The sequence below is a fragment of the Eptesicus fuscus genome, chromosome 4, assembly GCF_027574615.1.
Source record: "Eptesicus fuscus isolate TK198812 chromosome 4, DD_ASM_mEF_20220401, whole genome shotgun sequence".
Taxonomy (NCBI): domain Eukaryota; kingdom Metazoa; phylum Chordata; class Mammalia; order Chiroptera; family Vespertilionidae; genus Eptesicus; species Eptesicus fuscus.
In genome coordinates this window covers 8,992,998-9,014,163 of record NC_072476.1, presented here as the reverse complement: position 1 = coordinate 9,014,163, position 21,166 = coordinate 8,992,998, and the positions used below count along the sequence as shown (strand labels likewise).

At 55.4% G+C, this 21,166-nt stretch overlaps 1 protein-coding gene and 1 non-coding gene across 6 annotated transcripts in view; one reads left to right on the top strand and one right to left on the bottom strand.

Moving 5' to 3' along the window:
* Nucleotides 1-3,483: 3,483 nt before the first annotated feature.
* Nucleotides 3,484-3,608, top strand: LOC114228414 (small Cajal body-specific RNA 8). The gene has a single exon (XR_003614561.2). It is a non-coding gene; the product is annotated as a small Cajal body-specific RNA 8 (non-coding RNA).
* A 9,363-nt stretch (nucleotides 3,609-12,971) lies between these two features.
* XPO6 (exportin 6) overlaps nucleotides 12,972-21,166 on the bottom strand; it is a 127,714-nt gene continuing 119,519 nt past the window's right edge. For 3 of the 5 annotated variants that reach the window (XM_028134147.2, XM_054714546.1, XM_054714548.1), the window contains 4 exons: nucleotides 19,525-19,686; nucleotides 16,242-16,340; nucleotides 15,897-16,127; nucleotides 12,972-13,628 (listed from right to left, as the gene is read on the bottom strand). In XM_028134147.2, coding sequence (XP_027989948.2) covers nucleotides 13,509-13,628; nucleotides 15,897-16,127; nucleotides 16,242-16,340; nucleotides 19,525-19,686 — 612 coding nt within the window. In that variant the 3' untranslated portion in view covers nucleotides 12,972-13,508. The remainder of the gene's footprint in view (nucleotides 13,629-15,896; nucleotides 16,128-16,241; nucleotides 16,341-19,524; nucleotides 19,687-21,166) is intronic. The other 2 variants (XM_008157687.3, XM_054714547.1) reach the window with 1 other exon arrangement.

Here is a 21,166-nt window from a genome sequence, read left to right as displayed (position 1 = left end):
CTGATCGCTGCGTCTCTCCTGGCCCCGGCCTGACGCCCAGTCTCCTTCCCTCTCACTCAGCCCTCGCCTGCACCTGTGCGATCACCCTCCTTCCCCGTTCGTTCATCTGTGAATAAACTGAGGTGGCTGCGAGGGCGCTCAGCGGGAGGCAGGGAGCGGCGACCCGGAGTTACTTCCAGGCCCCCAAAGCCCCGAGCACCTTCTCAGGGGCGTTCTTAAAACGGGAGGAAAAGGGAGGACGCTGGGTCACAGAGCCGGTTGCAGGGCCATCGGGTTCCTCCAACAGCAGGAGGCTCTGGCTGCCTGTCCTGCTCCGACTTTCAAGGTCACTTATCACAGCAAACAGCCTTCACACTCAGTGGTCCCTGCCAGGCCGGCGATGCCCGCGGGCACTGAGCCGCCGCCGGGCTGTCCCTGCGTGGGCCACGGGGGCTAGCAGCTCCCCGGCTGCTGGAGTTTGGGGTGGTGCACAGAGGCCTCCGCCAAAGTGGGTGGGAAGTACTGGCTTGTATTGCTGTTCATTTTATTTAAAATTCCTATCAAAACAATGCACATACATAGTTTTTCTTTTTTAAATATATTTTTATTGGTTTCAGAGAGAGGAAGGGAGAAACATCAATGATGAGAGAGAATCACTGATCAGCTGCCTGCTGCACCTCACCCTCACCCCCTACTTAGGATCGAGCCCACCCAGGCATGTGCCTGACCAGGAATTGAACTGTGACCTCCCGGTTCATAGGCTGATGCTCAACCACTGAGCCACAGCAGCTGGGCTACACATACATATTTCAATAATCAAATAGTATCTTCTACTGCTCTCCCCTCTCCCTCTAAACTCGCCACACGGGCCTCCCTTCTGTTCTCTCACACACGCAGCCTGTGCCTGCCCCAGGCCCTTTGCACTGCTGTTCCTCCTGCCCAAAGCGCTCTCCTACCGTCTCATCCAGGCTCAGCTCCAGGTCGCCGCCTCAGAGGCCCTGACTCTCCAGAGGGACCGCTCCTGTGACTGTGTGTGTCCCAGCACCAACACGGTCCCCGCTCGGGACCGTCGGACACGGCCATGGTCAGCGGTTCAGTGGCTCCTGCCGTCTGTCCCGTGCCCTCGGCTTCAATGCCAGCTCCAGGAGGGCAGGCGCAGGCCCGCCGTGCCACGTGGAGTCCGTGTCCCCGGCGAAGCCTGTGGTGAAGTAGGGCCTCACTGAATATTTGCCAAAGAAAGACATGAAGGAGGAGGGACGGGAGAGGGGGACAGGCAGACAGTGCCTCACCTACCTTTCTTCCTCTGCCTCTGGCGAATGGAGCCCATCCTCACCCACGAACCCGAGCAAGTATGGCAGCTGCTCGTCCGGAAGCAAGCAGGAGAGGGGCCCTGAAGAGCTTCTTCCGGAAGCCCAGGCCCTTCCCAGCCCGACTCGCCGAGGGGGCCGCTCGTCTACCCGCCCCGCTGAGGTTCTCTTCTTCGAGATGCCAGGACGTGGTGGCTGATGCCAGGACGCGGTGGCTGATGCCAGGACGCGGTGGCTGATGCCAGGACGCGGTGACTGATGTCAGGACGCGGTGGCTGATGCCAGGCACATCTGTGTTGGGATCTGGAACCATCACGCTTGACCTTGGGCGGGTCACTTCCCACTGTGACCCTCCATCTCCTCCTCTGTAGAGTGGGTGCGCAGTGGGCACCTCCCGGGCGCAGTGGAGACTAATTCATACCCAGGTAACGGGCCACCAGTGGGGTCCACCTCACGGCTCCTCCTGGCTTGGCAGATAAGGTCCCCTGACAAGTACCCCACATTCTAAAGAGAGGACGGTCCGTAAGGATCGCATGGACAGACGGGAGGCCTCCAAGGAAGGGGAACGGGCCAGGCCCCTGCAGGGGAGACGCGTGGGCAGCGAGCTCCTCGGAGCCTGGGAAGTGAGAAATGCATTTCTCTTTCCTCTCCCTCTCCCCCGTCATGAGGGAGAAGGGGAGGAGGCGCACCGTTAATGAGAGCCTGATGGGGAACTATGGCCGCCATGGTCACTTTCACCTCACCTACTGGCCACAGGAAGCCACATGGCCAAAGCCAAAGTCAGGGGCAGGAGCAAATTCCTCCTTGTTGGCGGAGGAGCTGCGGGAGAGGAGGGGAGGGGAGGAGTCAGGGCCCACACTGCTCTGCTGCTTGGGGCGTGGCCCTGGAGCTGGGGTACCCTGGGAACCAGGACACTGGTGGCACTCCTGGCCCAGGGATGGAGGTGGGAGGCCCACGGCTGGAGCCAGGCTCACAGTGGCTCTCGGTTTGCGGGCCCGCAGAGACCTAGGGAGACCACATTTCTTCTCTCTGCCCTCAGAGGGCAGGCAAGGACTCTCTGTGTCCCCAGCGGAGGTTAGAGGATAGAGGTCGCAGGGCCACTCCAGTGACCCAGAACCGAGAGGTGATCAGACTCCTGACCTGAGCCGGGTGGGGGACGCTCAGGGCCGCAGGGATCCGGGTGGGGCCGCTCAGGGCCACGACTTTGTGGGACCCCCATCTGCAGGGACCTCAGGCCTTCAACCCCGCAGGAGCCAATACACGGGAGAGGGATGAGAAAGGCGTGAGGAGCCTGACAGCAGCACCCACGCTCCGGAGCTGGGGCCGGGCCCTGACTGCGGGGAGCAGCTCTGAGTGAGTCGAAGACTGAGGTTTGAAAACAAGTGGGCTGTGGGAAGCCACCATTGTCTTCACTATCAAAGGAGTGCAAACAAGGAGCCGGGAAGCTGGTGAACCTTGAGCCCCCGGCAAGGGCCAGAGCTATGCACTGATTGTTTAGTCCAGACCATGGTGGCTCAAGCAATTTCCTGACCAAACAGTCTCAGAGTAAATCTTTCTAATATTTACTGACCTTTAGGAGAGTCTGTCTGTTACCGCGATTGCCTGCCTGCCTAAGGGCGAGATGTGTGTCCAAAATTGAACAAAGGGTTGGCGAGGCCTGAGCACCAGGGGAAGTCCTTCTCCTTGCGTTGGGTTTCCCGCCTGGTCCCCAATATTTCCAAATTATTATTTCTTGTCTCGTCTCTGTCATTTGCACATGGCCCTTCTCCGGATCCCGGACCTTGAACCATGCAGGACGTGGCTCTCACAGCGGGCCGAGCCTGCCACTGAAATGGGTCATTGCAGCAGCAGGAAGGGCCCAGAAGCTGGGGATCTGGCCCGTCCGACCGGTAGTGAGGGATGGAGTGCAGCTGTCGGCAACTGTGCGATAATACAGATAATAAGGCCGGGTGCGCTCACACACGGCGCTCCTGTAACGCCAGTTCTGGTGCTTTAGGTTAGTAACTCTCCATCCGCATGCCAACGGCACAGTCACTATTGTTGTAGTATAATGCCTCCACTGTGATGATGGAGGCAGAGAGGGTCAGAGTCTGCCCGAGGTCACAGAGCAGGGGCGAGCGCCAGGCTGGGACCCCAGGCAGTCGGAATTTCAAGTCTGTGGCCATGCTGTCGCCTTGTTTTTTAGGAAGTGAAATCTTGGGAGGCTGACACACACATCCGGCTGCAGTGCTGCTCTGTCACCATACCCCCTCGAATAAACTGCCTTTTGAGGACCAGGATGAATTGAGAGAAATCGTAACAGACAGATACAGGCAGACAGCTTTTTTTAAAAAATAAATAAAATAAAAAAGAAATGAAACCTTTTCATGTTTCTACTCCAGTGAGTTAAAAGCCCCAGGAAACCAGTCCCTCGGTAGGTGCTCAAGAAATGGTAGCTCCCGGGCCTTTTCCTCCCACTGACCTGGGCTATCAAGCCTGCTCTATTGCCACGGTGATCCTCCCGGGGGCCCACAGAGGTGTGGCTGAGAGAAATGCGCTGAGCCAGGACCCTAGCTCCGACCCAGGCCCTGACCCCGGCTCTGATATCTGGCCCCGACCCCGGCTCTGACATCTGGCCGATCGCCGCACTGGCCTCAGAATCCCGAGCTCTGGAACAAGGGCACTGGACTTGGCTGTGACCAGAGAGGCTGTGGCAATGCCTCCCGGAGGTCTGGCACTCTCTGCTCCTCAAACAGCTCCTGCTCTTCCAGAGGGGCCTCAGACGGGAGTGTGCATGCTCACACATATGTGTGCATATGTGTACGTGTGCATGTGTGTCTGTGTGTGTTTGTCCCCGTCACAGACTGTCCCAAGGGTGGCAGCCGTGTAGGACAGGGCAGATCTGGAGGCAGGGGGAGGCCATGGGGAAGCCCAGGAAAGCTGCACTGTCCATCAGCCCCCAGACCATCCCAAGACCCCAGAGCCAGCCTGCGGGGCGGGATGCTCAGGAAGAGCGGGCCTGGGCTCCAGTCCCCATGCCACCAGGACGCTGGGCAAACCTCGGGACCCTCTGAGCTTTCAGCTGAACCCTGTCACCCCTGGACCAGCAGAAACTGGGCCTCCAGCACCATGGGTTACACACCCCACGGCCCAAAGGACCACTGTTTATTGAGCAACCGCGGCCACCCAGGCTTGAAGCTGAACACGCTAACCCATCGTCTCACGCGGCCCTTCAACAGCCCTGGGAGGGACTCGTACTCATTCCACTTTGTAGATGGGGGCCGAGGACCAGGGAGCCACGGGACGTGTCTGAGGTCACACAGCTGGGCACAGAGAGAGAAGGCAGCCGACAAAAAGTGCAGCACCACTTCGAAATAGCAAATCTAACTCTATGACTTAGTATTGTTTTCTGACATTTCCCCCCGTTTTATTGAGGTATAATTGACTTGGCATTGTGTGTGTGTGTTTAATGATTCAGGGGTGATGCAGGGGGTTGGCACTCCACTTTTCCAGTGTTTAGGGGCTGGCCTTGCAGGTCGTAAGCAGTAGCATGTGAACTTGAACCCAGATCTGCCGAGTCTGACTCTCACGGCCCAGGCCTCCTCAGCAAGGGCAGACGGATTCTAACTCCCACCAGGCTCCCAGACTCCACCCCTGCTGCCTCGGACCCAGAGGGGCTGGGCCAGGGAGAGAGAAGTCGGAGGGCAGGTCCCCGGAAGGCCCGGGCCAGCCCCCTTGCCCTTTGCCCACCTGCCTGGCAGAGGTGCTAGGGATCCAGAAACATTCGTGTGGCCACCTAGTGGGCATGGGTCACACACGCGCTGCCCAGCATCTTCTTTTAAAAAAGTATGTTTTTATTGATTTCAGAGAGGAAGCGAGAGAGAAATATCAAGAATAGGAGAGAATCATTGATCAGCTGCCTCCTGCACACTCCACTGGGAATTGGGCCCGCAGCCCAGGCATATTCCCTGACCAGGAATCGAACTGTGACCTCCTGGTTCATAGGTCGACACTCAACCACTGAGCCACGCTGGCTGGGCTGCCCAGCATCTTTTAAACAGTCTCTGTGTCGGGGAAATTCTGTCATTAGGAGTCCATCTCCCGCTGAAGAGGCCTCAATCGGGGCTGGAGCTCTACCACGAGGAGCCGGACTCGGGCCACTGGCCCGTCCCGCCGCCGCCTCTACACCTTCACGTCCCCCCTCCCCGCCCACTGCCCTGCCTCCTGCTCCAGGAGTCACACGTGTCTTTGAGCTGACGGCCACAGGAGGCCAGGAGGGGAGTATGCCTCTCACCCTTCGGTGCTGACCCAAGTCCAAATCAAGGGCCAGATGTCCCTCCCCCACCCCAAGAAGACACATAAGCTGCCTCCCCCCACGCCTTCTTGGAAAGAGGAGGGGTGAGGGGAAGGGAGACCTTGAGACAGGACAGTTCCCATGGGGAGTTTGACTCTCACTCTGCCCAAGGCCCGGCCCAGGGAGCAAGTGGGGTTTGACATCTTACCCATCCTCCTTACCCACCCTCCACTCTCCTGGCATGGAGGACAAGGTGTCGCTTAAAATTCTCACAACACCTGTCTGAAGTCTGAACTTGAACTATTTTATCCAGAAGAGCCTCTTTTAAATCTGGAGAGAAGGATTTCTGGTTAATGAGCAAATTTTTTAAAAATACATTTTCTTCTCATCAGTTTCCCAGAATACTAGTAAAATGAGGTCAGTTATAGAAACCTATGTCATGTCAAAGCACAGAGCCTGAGCACACACACGTGCCCACGCACACACACACTCGCTCGTGCGTGTAATTTTAGTACGTATAGCACATGACACGGTAGGATCCTCCCCTCTCTCTCGTGGGCAGGACCCACGTGGCACCTATGCTTCATTCCTAGTCCCTGACCCAGTACCGGCCACAGAGTGGACCCTTGCAATGTCTGGTGATGGACTGAAGGCTCTGGTGAGTGATGCAGGAGTCATACGTGTCTTTGAGCTGAGGGGGGAGTCAGGCATGCATCGTCATTTTAAGGGAAACCTACTAGGTGTACCGGTTAATAATGGCAGATTTTGTAATCAAAGAAAACATGATAATTTCAAGAGAAACATCAAAAGTGCTTTATTCAAAGTAATGTCCATCGCTAGCTACACATTTCCCCCATCTTTCAGGTAATTTGTAGATATCGTCCAATAGAACTTTTCTTGTTTTGAGGCAAACCATTCAGAGACCCAATTTTCCACTTCTTCGTACGTTTTGAAGTGCTGCTCAGAAAGTCCGTGTAACATCGATCGGAACAAGTGGTCATCTGAAGGAGCAAGGTCTGGTGAATACGGCGGGTGGGTTAATACTTCCCAGACAAGATCTTTTAACATGTCTTTAACTGGTTTTGAAGTGTGTGATGGTGTATCATCATGAAGCAAAATTACTTTGCCATGTCTTCTGGAACATTCTGGTCGTTTCACAATCAAAGTGTGGTTCAGATTGATTATTTGTTGTCGGTAGCGATCAGTATTAACTGTCTCACCTGGTTTTAGAAGCTCATAATACACCACACCTTCCTGATCCCACCAAATGCTTTCCAAAGCAAAATGACCTGCTTTGGATATTGATGGTTGACCTGGATCAACCCATGATTTTGTGCATTTGGGATTCTCAAAATAAATTCACTTTTCATCGCCAGTCACAATTTGATGCAAAAAAAGACTTTCTTTTGTGCCGTTGAAGCAACATTTTACTGATGACTTTTCGGTTTTCCATTTGTCTTTCGTTCAATTGATGTGGCACCCATTTTCATTCCTTTAAAATATTTCCCATTGCTTGCAAACGATCGGAAATTATTGGCTGAGCAACGTTTAATCTTTCTGCAAGTTGTTTTTGAGTTTGACATGCATCTTTATCCAATAATGCTTGTAATTGTTGGTCTTCAAACTTTTTCGGTTGACCTGGACATTCTTTGTCTTTCACATAAAAATCATCACCTTTAAAGCGTTTAAACCAGCGTTCACAAGTATCTTGAGATAGAGCATGTTCACCATAAGCTTCCCGAAGTATTCAGCAGCACTTTTCTTCAAAATAATGAATTACAACTTCCCGCAAATGCTTTTTTTGACATGAAATTCGACATTTTTAAGTGTAAAAATATATATGATGTTAACATCTTCAGCAAATTTGACATATGAAGTTTTGAAGCTTGTCAATACAACAAAATAGCATACATATCAAATCACATATATATCAACATATGTGTAACTCCATCTATTGAAAAAAACCCGCATTATTCACCGGTCCACCTAGTATATGGCTGGCCTTTCACTCCACAACCCTGTCCACAGAGCAACCCCGGGAGCCTTGCACTGAGGGGCTCCCCCAAGTGCAGCCCCACCTGAGTCACCTGCAAAGCCCCAGCAGCAGCAGAGCCTACTGGGTGTGGAGCCCTACTGTGAGCCAGGAAACGCCTGACCCCCACAGGCACTGCTCAGCCCCTGCCTGCGGAGATAGCGCCCCGAGAAAGAGAGGGAGGGACCTAGCAGACATGGCCAATCGGGGCCGCTGCCACAGCCAGCTCAGCTGCTGGGCCTCCTCTGGCATCGCCCCCACAAAGCGCCTCCCCTCGGGCCCGTCAGCACCCCTCTGCCAGGGAACCCAGCGGGTTGGAATTGGGGCTCTGCCACTTTCCAGCTGTGTGACCTTGGGCAAGCCACATACCCCTCTGGGCTTCGCTGTCCTTCAAGTTCCGTGGACTGGCGGCAACGGCCCTGCCTCCTTGGTGCAGCAGAGTACGGCTGCGGAATGCTGACCTGAGCTCAGAGGGGAGGTCTCCCCAGTGGCTGCGAGGTGACTCCCCGCGCACTGGCACAGCAGGAAGAAAATGCGGCTCTGGAGCCAGACAGACTACAATTGGGCCCCAGCTTTGCCAGGGACCTGCTGTGCAGCCTCGAGCAAGTCACTTCTCTCAGCCTGTCTCCTCACTGAGGCAGGGGAGCCCCAAGCAGGTGACTGCGCCGAGCGCAGGCAGACCCCGGCTGCATCCAGCGTGGGGAGGCAGCAATGCCAAGGCGGGAACCAGTTTTGGAAATAACCGTAACACAGATCAATAGCATAATACAGCCCCATTTCCTCAGGGGCCCCTATGCCAGAGGGCCCCTCGCTGGCAGGCTGGGTGAGAGGAAAACAGACGCTTCAAACATCCTGTGCAGTCAGAACCACTTCTATTCGAGTGCCCTTCAGAGGCTAGGAGCAAGGTTCCCATGACCTTGACCTCCAGGAGTGCAGGGACCAGCTCCAGTGTAGCCCAGGGGAGGGCGGGTGAGCAGGTCTGACTCTGAGCCTCAGGCTCTGCCTCTGCAAATTGGGGTCATGCCTTCCGGGGGCTCCAAGAACCACAACGGCATCTGACTTGGCTTTTGGGGAGGAGCCACACCTCTGGACACATCTCTAGCCTCGGCCCCCAGGCTAACTCCACACACCAATGTGGGCCTGGGCGGGAGGTCCCCATGGCTTCCACTGAGGCTCCGCAGGCCCCGCGTGGCTCAGGCTGAGCAGCCCAAGGCAGCGCGGTCTCGTGCGGGCCCACCGCACGGTGTGTGGGCAGGGGCCTGGGGGCACATCGCTGCCACCGGTAACAGGGCCCTATTCCCGCTGAGAGGTGTAATGCAAGGAAAGGTCTGGAAGGCCACCACTGAGTTATTGACTTTGGATTTTTTCTTCTGTCTTATCTGCAAGGAACATGTATTATTTCTACACTAAAGCAGGGAGAAAAGCTCACTTTTAAAAAATATTTATCTGCTGACAAAATGCCCATCCATGTCAGGCCTGTGGGCCTCTGAATGTTTTATCTAAATAATTAATTTTCCAGCAGCCCCACCCCCAGGGCTAGTGCCCAACTCTGACCAGTAGAGATGCGCCCTTCGGAGCTTCTGGCCACACCACAGTCTCGCCCGGGAGGCTGCATACCCCACTGCCACCCACCACCTCCAGGGCCTGAGCCAACGAATTAACAGGCCTTTCAAAGGTGTTCCCACCTCAGGCAGGGCCATGCAGGAGGCAGCCAATCAAGGGCTCTCTCATCACTGATGTCTCTCTCTCTCTCTCTCTCCCTTCCTCTCTGAAATGGATAAAAATACATTTTTTAAAAAGGTATTTCCAGTGATGCAGACAGGAGGAGCGGAAAGGGAGTCGAGCTGGAGAAAGCCTGCACCGGCGAGCCATTCACGGAGGGCTTCTCCCTACGGAGCTGCAGGGCAAGGCCAGGCATGCTGAGCAGACAGGACGCGGCTTCATTGTGTTAGAAACCAGCCGGACACCTCGGTGTGACTCCAGGCTTCCGCCTGGGCGGAAGGACCCACTGGATCGAGCTGGAAAATCCTCGTGTTCTCTCCGCACGGAGCACCGGGCACACAGACCAACGCCCTGCCTCCAAATTTCCATGTGGGTGGGAGCACCGAGGCGCCAAGGACAAGAGGGGACACAGTGCCGTGGCACAGGAGCCCTTCAGTGTCAGGGAGTTTGGGAGGAGCTGGTCTGACAGGGTTGGGGAGACCAGCTTCCCCCAGAGCTGGCCCGGAGGTGACTCCAGTGGTCAAACCGCATTCCCCTGAACACTGCAGGACGAGGCGTGCCCTCCTCCATTTGCCTGCCTGGGGACCAGCGCAGAGCTGGCTCCGAGACGGTGCTGCATTGAAGTGGGAGGAAATGCTGCGGCCGCGTGTGTCTTCTCACCTGCGGTGAGGGCGAGCTCACCGAGCCAGCCTTCTCCTCCAGGCAGGGAGACCACAGTCCCGGTTTATCCCTGCCGTCCCAGAATTATTGCCGGAAGTGTTGCCTTTACTCAACACATCCTGGTTTTGGGGGGAAAAAAGATAGTCATCCTGCCCATTTCCCCATCAAAGCTCCATGGCAATCTCCCACCATCTCCAGGCAACTCGTCTGCTCACCAGCCTCAGACACCGCCACACCCGTCTTCGCCCTTCCCCACCCCTGCCCTGTCCAGGTGACCAGTACCTGCAATGAAGCCGCCGGCTCCTCTCCACGCCTCCACGCGGTTCCTGGACTCCCACCCCATCCCGCTCCTGAGCACGCCTTCTGCCCCCCACTGGTCTATGAATCCCTTGCAGGCACAGGCTGCCTTGTTCACCTCCAAGTCCTTCCCGTGGAGCCCAGCCCCTGCCTTAGAGAGGCCTTCTATAGATAATGTTTGTTACATTAACGAGCCGCCACCAATCATGGTTCCTGCCAAGGCCCAAGGAGGCCACCAGAACATCAGCTCCTTCCCTGTCCTGGTCCCACGCCCTGCAGAGACGTCACACTCTGAGGCAATAACGTCCAGGAGTGGGCAAGGAGGCCTGGTTAGGTCAGCCGGGCCTGACCTCCCTCCCGGACAGACCCTTTCTGCAAGTCCCCAGGATCCACAAAACCGGGGCGCCTTGGTCAGCTGCCTCAGCAGCGCCTTGCAGCTCAGACATTTTACACTCTGAAGGCTGTACCAGGCCCATCTTCAGGTTAGAAACCGGGCCCCGCCATGTCTACCACAGGCCTCAGAAGCAGTGCGCCCGCAATCCCCCGTTAGGGATTGAGGCCATGGAAGCCATCAGACTACCAAGATTCATACAGAGGATGCTCACTGCATCAGCATCTTTTAAAAGGAAGACTGCAAACAAAACATGGTGCGTCGTGCGAGGGAACACTCTGTCACGAAAGGCCTGGTTTTATGGAGCGATTGGTAACATGAGGAGATGGGCACAACACGCAAGTGCTGAGGAGGAGACTGCACAACAGGAGCTCCATTTTATTTCTACCGGCGGTTTTCTCGGGCAGTGGGATTAGGTGCCTTTTTCCGTTTCTGCCTTGCTCACAGTCTTCTACAGCTTACCGTCAGGAGGAAAAGAGCTGTGGAGTCAGCCTGCATTGCGAGGCCGAGGGGAGGCAGCGGAGGAAATGCTGAGCTCTGAAGGTGTGACCTCAGACCCTTTCCCAGCGCTGCGCCTCTAGCCAACGTAGCTGACATAAACCCAGGAAAAGCGGGCGTGGGCCCGACGCAGCCAGGACAGCCTCCCACACTCACGGCAGCAGGCAAGGCAGCCCACCTCGCCATTACCCTTCCCTAGCCCCTTCCTCGGAATGCAGACAATTTCTGGGTCTGTCAATGGCCTGTGAACTCATCCAATTCCACCCTCGCTTAAGGCTTGCCCTTGGGCCAGGCCCCTGCAGCGCCAAGGGAATCGGGCTGGAGATCTGCCTGACCTCCCCCCTGGACAGACCCTTTGTGCAGGTCACCAGCCTCTGCTTGCACATCTCCAAGGACTGGTAGCTCACTGGGCCACACCCATCCACCTTGGATCAAAAATCCTCCAACCCAGCCCTAGCCAGTTGGCTCAGTGGATAGCATTGGCCTGCAGACGGAAGGCTCCCGGGTTCGAGTCCAGTCAAGGGCATGTACTTTGGTTGCAGGCTCAATCCCCAGCCCTGGTTGGGACCCATGCAGGAGGCAACCAATCTTTGTGTCTCTCTCACACCAATGTTTCTCGCTCTCTCCCCCTCCCTTCCACTCTCTCTAAAAATTAATGGAAAAATATCCTCAGGTGAGGATTAACAACAACAGAAAGTCCTCCAACCAGCCCACCTCACTCCCCACGGCCTTTCCTCTATCACCCCATGTCCTGTCCAAGGATGGGGCCCACAGACAACAAAACCCATCCCCTCCCATCCAACACCAGCCTTTCTAAAAGCCCTTTCTTAACCTCAGGCACAGAGAGCACGCCTTGTCTCCCCCAGCAGCCGGTGAGGAGTGTTCACAGCCCAGCAATAACTGCACGTTAACTCCTTCCCGGAGAAGAGTTTCAATCGCCTCCTAGATAAACTCTGAAGCGGGGCTAGCCGGGGTGAGAGGCTGCAACTGACACAAACGGGCTGCCTCTCTCTCTCCCTCTCTCTCTCTCTCTCTCTTCCCCTCCCCATGGTCCCACCCCCCACCCCACCATCACCAAAGTGATCCTTAAAGACCTCAGAAGTAGAAGCCATCAGCCCCCAACACCCTCTTCCCTCTCCCGCCCCCCGAGTTCTACAGGAGCCAAGGGCCGCCCTGCCTTCAGGAAACACCCCTCACTGCCGTGCGGTGAGCAAACCTCTTCCTGCGGAGTGGTGGCCCCATCAGAACCCCCTGGTCCTGGCTGTCTGGCCATTATGACACCTGACTCAGAAGAAGCTGACCTGTTAGCCCAGAAACTTCCCACTCACCAATGGCTGAGCAAGGCCCCAGCCTCAGACACACCCATGAGCCCTGAGCCCAGCCACACCCACCCTTGCCCCGCTACATCCTTCCCCCCGCCTCCCCTCCCCTCTCCAACTGCTATTTCCAGACAATTCATCAGGAGCCGGTGCCTGGCTGGCACCCTTGGGAGGGACCCCTTCTCTGGGAGGAATGGGGCACTGGCTCCCCTTAGACTCCACACCCACCTCCACCTCTAGGTTAACTGTCAGCGGCATGAAGTTCCCTGCTCTCTGAATATGAGCATGGGAATCCTGCATCCCCACCAGGGTTAGCGGGATGGTATCCAGAAGAGGGCGGGGTGGGGTGCGGTCAGGCCCTAGCAAGATGGTCCTCCTCTGCCCCTGCACGGTACAAACCGGCCTCCTCCCTCACTGCCCCCCGCCCAGGACAGCCCCCACCTGGACGCCAGCCCTGGAGGGCTCTGCCTGCAAGGAAGCCCCCTAACCAGCATTTATATAACAACAACATAAGCATTTTATTTTTTCATTAAGCTTCTTAGTCTCTTAGTATCACAATGGAATGATGAGAAAACGAACAAAAAAATCTCATGAGTCTGCCAATCTCTAACACAGAGCAGAGACTTCAAGGCAATCGGGAGAAGGGGTTGGTAGAAATGCCAAAAATCCCAACATCACATCTCTCCGTAGCCGACGAGGCCGGAGGGGGCAGGGAGGTGGAATGGTGAGAAGGTGGCACTGTCCTCGTGGTCCTTGGCATTTCTGTCTCATGCCCGACATGCGCATGATCTGCACAGAGCACCCGCAGGATCTCCCGGTGCCCAGCCACATGCCCTCCGTCTGCCCAGGCGCCCAGGCTCTCCAACCAGCGCTAAGTCACACCCTGAAGCCAGCTCTGCTGGGTGGGCAGCCGGAGAGCTGGGTGGAGGAGGGTAGGAGTCCGAGGAGTAACCGAGGCTCGTCCGGGAGCGGCGGCGGCGGAAGGCGAGTGGTCAGGCGGCGGCCCTCCGGGAGCAGGCGGCCTAGAGCTTCACAGTGCCCGGCGGCAGGCTGTCGTTGCAGAGTCTGTAGTAGCGCAGGTCGTTGACCAGCCTGTGCACATTCTGGGTGAACGAGGGCAGGTCCTGGAAGGCATGGGCACAGCTGCAGCCTGGCCGCACCCAGCACCCCAAGTCACCCACCCGCCCACCAGCACTTCCACCCCAGGGCGCGCTCGAGCTCCCGCACAGCGTACGCAGCGGGCCACTCCCGCTCCTTCCCGCACAGGCACTGCGGGGGGAGAGCACGGCGAGGCTGCCCTCGTGTGCACGGCCAGGCTCTGAGGCGCGGAGGCTGGGAAACCGGCCTCAGTGACAAGGCCGGGGGGAACAGGCACTGGTCGGGCTGCCAGTGTGCCTCCCCTCACCGCGTCCTGTCCAGCATGTCCACAGACTCCTCTCCCAGTGCTCCAGGCAGGCCCTCCCACCTAAGGGCGACACCCTGGTGATCTCACCTGCTGACCACCGCCTGCTGGGCCGCAGACGGCGAACAGAGAGGCTCCTCCCAGCTGAACCCCACACCCTACCAGGCAGCACGAGGAGGTGGCCGAGGCTCGCACCCTCATCTTTAGATCGTGAATACAGATGCCGGACCACACAGCCAAGTGTGAGCAGCACCAGTGGCTCTGCCACAGAGCGGGCGGCTCCATCCGAAGCTCCGCTGGCCGGGGGCTCAGAGAAGAGCGAGGCACCTCCAGCCGCCTCCTCCCACCGCCCTCTCCCTGGCTCCCCTCCCTCCTCTTCAAGCTGCAGCGCAAGGCCTGCCTCTGCCCGAAAGCCCTCAGACGCCTGTTTCCTGGCTCCCTCCGCTGAGCTCTCAGTGCCCTGGCCCATCTGCTGTGGACAGTGCACGCAGGCCCTGGAGCCAGAGCGCCAGGCCTGGCCCGCCCCCTGCTCTCCCGTTCCCAGTTCTGTACCTGCCAACTGACGGCTGGCCTTTCTGAGCCTGGGTCCGCCTGGGAATGGGGTTAACAGGGCCCACGCGTCAGAAAGCCGGTGCGGTCCACCGCGCCGCTGTGCCAGGCTTCCCACCAGGGCCTTCTGAAGGCAGAAACGGTGCCCACCCCTGCCCAGGCCCTGCGAGGAGCTGGCTTCAACCAGACTGAGTGAGTGAAGGATTCCTTTATGTCCTCCTCAGAAAACATACCAACGGGTCTCTTAAATCAGCGGCTTCCAAATTCCAACCTGAATTTCCTGGTGGAACACAGGAATCAATATCTGTGTTTTAAGTACCCAGGAGCTTTGATGCATGACTAAATGTGGAACCCACTGCTTTAAATCAAGAAGTTGACTGCTAACGGTATCAGTAGGAACTGATCATTAAGTATTAGAATTTGGACTCCAGAACAGCTATCGCCAACTGGTGGTCTGTGGACCTGGTGGTCCATGAGGTCCGAAAGGCTGGTGACAGCTGCTCTAGAAAAAGAAAGGAAATGCCAGTGGCTGAAGTGAGCTTTAAGCCCCGGAGCGAACAGGTAAGTGCCAGGGAAGAAAGACTAAGGAAAACAGAAGCCGAGTCTAAGGAAGCTGTCTTGATACACATCACGGCCGAGACACACAAGAAGGTCGCAGGGCTGTGCTCCAGCAGGAGCGAGACGTACACCGAGGACCGAAGGGAGCCCGTAGACAGGCGGCAAGCACAGGAGTCACAACCCCGAGGATGTGGGTGGAAGAGATTCCACTTCAAGTGGGAACTGGTCAAAGGCGGAAATGACTTATCCCTTAAGAAAAGCTCTGGGGAGAGCTGACCAGGCAAGCAGCAGAGGCTTATCAGCTAAAACGGAAGTGGGGGGGGGGGGGGGGCCTGCACAAGTGAGTGCTCAGAAAAAGGCCCAGGACAGGAAACGCTGGGCACCAGGTGGGGACAGCCCACCAGACCTTCCCCAGGCAAGAGGGTGAACACTGTGAGGCTCCTCCCAGGACCCGGCAGCAGGTCAGGCCATGCAGAGCCAGGCGGGGTGGTCTGGAAAAGCCGGGGTCCCATCTCTAAGCTGGGGGCCCAGGAAAGCAGCTGCGGAACTCCCATCTTCCCGTCTATCTGCAAGTTCGGCCGCAGTGACTCTCAGCCCACGAGGAAACAGCAGCTGGTCAGCGGTGCGCTCGACGGGGACAGTAAGGACCAAGAAGCCGAGACAGAGCAGCTGGGCTGCCAGGGCCGACGCTGGGCCGTGGCGGATGAGCTGAAGACACAGTGCTGCCAAGGCCAACACTGAGGAAAGCAGGGACCCGCCATCCAGGCACAGCGCCGCGTCATCAGGAATGGCACGCGCTGCCTCGGAGCCACAGGCGTACAAACCACACAGGGGCAGCCTGCCCCCCACTGAGCGGGCACCAGGCGTGAGCCCACACCGCCCTCCCTTTAACCTGGCCTCTCTCCTCACCCGATCCATCTTGAAATTCCGCCCCAGCACATTTTTCTGGTTGGCATCCACGCCGTCACAGCCGGTCAGGAACTCGGGGAGGAAGGCTGCAAAGAAGCCGTCGAAGTCCACAGAGGCCATGTTGTAGATGGCGATGCCGATCTCCTCCTGCAGGAGGTCGTGGGACTTGTGGACCAGGACCTGCAGCAGCACGTTCACAAACTGGAACAGCATGGTGGTCCGGAAGATCTTCTGCAGACAGAGCCCGAGTGAGTGCTGGCCGCCGGCGGCTCAGGGGGCCTCTCCAGGTCCCAACCAGGGCCCAGCGCCGCTGATGAGGAGCCGTTCTGAGAAACGGGCACCTACCTTGTGGTACAGCTTCTGCTTGGTGTTGAGTGTCTCCAAGTAGAAGAGGTTTTGTTTAAATAGGTGGATGTCAGGCTGGAGAAAGGACTGTCCAAAAGCCTGTCCAAGAAAGAAGACCATCATTCTACTAGCAGCATGAAACACGCCAGGCCAGGCCCTCTGGGCACCCTCCCCCACACGGCGGACCAGATACCGCAGGAGTGGCTCCTTCTGCCGATGCAGGGCAGGGGCCTACTACCTCCAGTCTTCCAGCCTGTCTGGTCAGATCTCAGGAACGTTCCCATGTAGTCTTGTCTCCTAAGTCCTTCCCATTGGGCCTGCCTTCTTTTGGTCCCATCCTAAACCTGTGAGAGCTCGTTTGGAGGTTCTAGCAGGGGAGCGCAGCTACTCGTATACCCTTGACCAAAGACCGGTCCTCTCCTCTGGGGGGAACGTCGCCCTCTTTGACCGAGCGCACAGCTTCGGGAGGGATGCATATGGATCGGTGAGGGAGGAGGGGACACCCGCCTACCCAGCCAGATCAGCCGAATCAACCCTGGCAATCAATGGGGTGACAGGTGTCACATCCAGATCACCCTCACAGCCTCATCCTATATCTTTTGTAATGAACCTCTAGACTCCTTCAGGAAGACTTATCTTTGAAGCAAGAAGCTAAAAACTAAGACAAATAGCTAAGTCTCCCCTCAAGCCAACCACTCACACTCCCATAAGCCCTCTCCCTGGCATCCCAGGTCTTATAAAACAAAAATCCTTAGAGGCACGTCACAACCAGCTGCCTCTGTCTTGGAATTAAGCAATAGCAAATTTTTAAACTGCTTTGTAATTTCTGGGCTGTAAAAGTTAGGAACTCCCCCCCCCCCCAAAAAAAAAAAAAAAAAAAAAAACAACGAAAAAAACACACAACACAAAGAGCCTTGTGCCAATGAAGACCGGGGAGAGTGGGGCAGGCCAATGATAGGCAGACCAGTCGTGTGTAGGACACCTCCTGGAATAAGCTGGGGACTGCCTTGTCATTCTGTCCTAAGCTACAAGGGTCTTGTAACTCCTGCTGCAGTGATCTCTATGATGCCCACTGGTTTCCACTCACTTATTTTTCAAGTCAGGTTTACTGAAGTCTAACACAGAGTAAAATCCCTCCCTCCCCGCACTGAGGGTCACCATTATATAATTCTGACCAACACATCCAGTGTCTAACCACCATCACAATGGAGATAACAGAACCTCCAGCTCCTCAAAGTTCGCTCCAGCCTCAGGCAACCACTGCTCATTTCCTGTCCCTCGAGGCCTGCCTCTTCCAGAATGTAATAGAATGCAATCATGCCAAGCATGTCAAACTCACGGCCAACAGGCTGCATGTGTCTCGTTTAAATAAATGAGGCATGCGGCCCCATCGACCACGAGTTTGACAAGCTTGAATTGCAGACAGTCTTCTGAATCCAGCTTCTTCACCTACCATAAAGTATCATAATGTATTTACGCTGCCATTGGTATGTTTCTTTCTTTTTTTTTTTTTTCTTTTGGTTAATCCTCACCTGAGGATATTTCTCCACTGATTTTTTGGGAGAGGAAGAGAGAGAAACATCAGTGTGAGAGAGACACGTTGATTGATTGCCTCCTGCACGCACCCTGACCAGGGTTGGGAACCTGCAAATGAGGTATGTGCCCTTGACGGGAATTGAACCCAGGACCCTCGAGTCAGAGGGCCAATGCTCTATCTACTAAGCCAGTGATGGGCAACCTTTTGAGCGTGGTGTGTCAAACTTCACCAAAAAACTGAGCATAACTCGGGTAGTGTGTCACTTTGAGGAAAAAAACATTATTTCGCAAATGTTTCATCCTCAGGAGCAGCAAATGTTTCATCCTCGGCATGCGGCCACCTCAGCGGCTGCGTGTCATCAGAAATGGCTACGCGTGTCAGTGCTGACACGTGAGTCATAGGTTTGCCATCACTGTACTAAGCCAAACCGGCTAAGGCTGTTCCTTTTTTTTTTTTTAATCCTTACCTGAGGATATGTTTATTGATTTGAGGGTGAGAGGAAAGGGGAGAGAAGGAAACAGAGAAAGGGAGGGAGGGAGGGAGGGAGGAGGAGAGAAAAAAACATCAATGTGAGAGAGAAACATCGATCAGCTGCCTCTTGTATGCCTCCAATGGGGAATCAAACCCACAACCCAGTTATGTGCCCTGACTGGTAATCGAACCCGCAACCTTTCCGTGTATGCAATGATACTCCAGCTGACTGAGCCACCCGGCCAGGGCAATATGTTCCTTTGTATTGTTGAGCAGCAGGCTCTTACATGCATGCACCACTGTTTACTCACTACCAGCAACAGGTATGTGAAATGTTTCCAGCTTTTGGCAATTTTTTTAAAAGCCACTGTAAACATCTGTGCACAGGTGAACATTTGTTTTCATGTATCTTAGGTAAAATACTTAGCAGTGGAAACTGTTTTCCAACGTGGCCTTTACCAATACTGTCTACCAAAGAAGACGTAAAAGCGAACAGAGGTTAAGAGGAAGGCAGAGGGGACAAACACTTAGTACTCCACACCGAAGCCCGCGTGGGGTGCTGGCGATGGGAGTTCAGCGAAGTGACTGCAGGAAGCCCAGGGGTAGGCATGTGCTTTTCCAGAGAGATCCCCACAAAAGGCGTTTGGGTGCATGTGTGCTGGTGGGGAGCTGAAGGGTGAGGAAAGCAAGCACTGAAAAAACAAAAAGAAAACCTTCCACTTCAGCCTAGACTTTGAACACAAATGGTATGTATGCAACTGAGTGCAGAACACAAACAGCACCTGACAGTGGGCCGCCCTGGCAAGGGGAGGCCACCGTCTTCCACAGCAGGTGTGCCGCCCCCAGAGAGCTCGCTCTCTAGGCTCTAACTGTCACACTTGATCCGAGAGGGGGCACCGAGGCACAGGGCAGGGCTTCGCCCAATTCTGTTCCAGCCAGAATTCTCTCTACAGATGCAGACATGGGCCCCCCCTCCAGACACTCGGATTCAGTCGGCTTCCAGTAAAGGAGAGCCTGCGATCTGATGCCGTGTCATCCCACTCGACACCGGGAGACTGAGGTTCTGAGAAGTGAGTTAAGTGCATAGTGCTGCGAGGCAGAGCCGAGCTTCCGGCCGCACCACAGGTTTCAGAGGCGGTACTTGTCGCACTGGTCACGTTAGGGAATGGCACTGAGTGTCAGAGAAGCCAAGGACAGACAGCAACGGACCAGCTGTCCGAACGAGGCCTGTCTGTTCTTGGGCACAGGACAACCTCAGCAGCTCTTCTACGTTACCTGCATGATGGCACTGAACTGAGGCTCGTTCTCCATCTGCTCCTCGGCAACCCCCCTCTGGACACTGGCCAGGACAGTGGACTTGAAGAAGTACCTCCAGTTGTGATGGAGTGTCCGGAAAAGGAGCTCAAACAGCTCAGCCTTCACGTCAGGGGAGGGGCGCTGCGGAGACACACAGAGACCCTCGAACCTTGCCCTCCTGCGGCTCAGGAGCCACTCACAGCCCAGGCCCAGAGCAACAAAGAGGTCTCAGAGATGCCTGGCAACAGCAAGCTGTCAGCTTCCCACCCACACCCCTATCCTATCAAGGCCCCCGAGTCAGCAGGTCAAATCAGGAGTACTTTGGCAGAGACAGGGCTGCCTGAGACAGAATGCCCGGGTCGGTGCCAAGGGGCCCTTTTCTGATGGACACACTCAGGTTTTCAGGCTCAGAAAAGGCTACTAAATGGAAGAACAATTAGGAAAATGGCTTTTCTGTTCAGAAAGCAGCTGATCTCATCTGTCATAGTCTTGGTAGTTGTTCCTTTTCCCAGGATAAACAACTCTTTCCAACTAACCTGCTGATCTTATATAACTCAGAAGCTAAATACAAATATGAAACCTTAAAGCAGATCTATCCTCCATAGAAAATGGGCTTAAGGGGCACTTAGGAGCCACAGAAAGAAGCCTCTGAGGGTCTGGGGGAGGCAGCACCTCCGAGGCAGGGAGGGGAGCAGCCTGAGGGCTGACTGCTCTCTGGGCCAGTCTCCTCTTTCACTGGCAGCTGGGATTCTGGGATGAAGAGAGGAGAGGGAGGCAGGCTCAGCAATATTTTCTAATTTGAACAAAAATCTCCAAGTCACTAGAGGACATGACGGGTCACATTATTCCAGATGGGTCTGGAGAATTCAAAACGATAAGGCCCCGATATATTTAATTCAGCTGATTAAGATGAAATTGAGACAGAAGGCATGAGCTTCCATGGCAGGAATCCTTACAGGGCCCACGTGTGTTTAATGATGCAAAGCAAGTGGACTCACTTAAGCCTTAATTTGGGCAGTTAAAAAGGTTAGCTCTTATTGACGTAACTATTACATACAATTTAGTTAATCTACTTATTCTGGATCTTGTCATGCTGTGTCCATCTGTTTTTCAGGAAGAACAGAGGCTTTGCTATAACAAGGAAAGCTTTGGATCTGAAAACTTGCCTTGTATCCTTGAGATCATGAATGCTCTTGATAGGAAAAGTACCGTATTTTCCGGCATATAAGACGACTGGGCGTATAGAAGATTTTCCTGGGTTAAAAAGTCGTCTTATACGCCGGAAAATATGGTACATCCTATATAATAAAAGGCTAATATGCAAATCAACCAAACGGCAGAACGACCAGTCACTATGACGCGCACTGACCACCAGGGAGCAGATGCTCGATGTAGGAGCTTCCCCCTGGTGGTCAGTGCACTCTCACAGGGGGAACGCCCCCCAGCCAGAAGCTGGGCTCACAGGTTGGCAAGTGCAGTGGCAGTGGCGGAAATTTCATGCACCAGGCCTCTAGTTTGTTATAATGTTTGCTGTAGAAAACTATATATTCACCTAAAGTTATAAACTGTTTGCCAGGGAGGTTGATCTTTACCAATCAACCTTGCTTACACTAGACTAGTT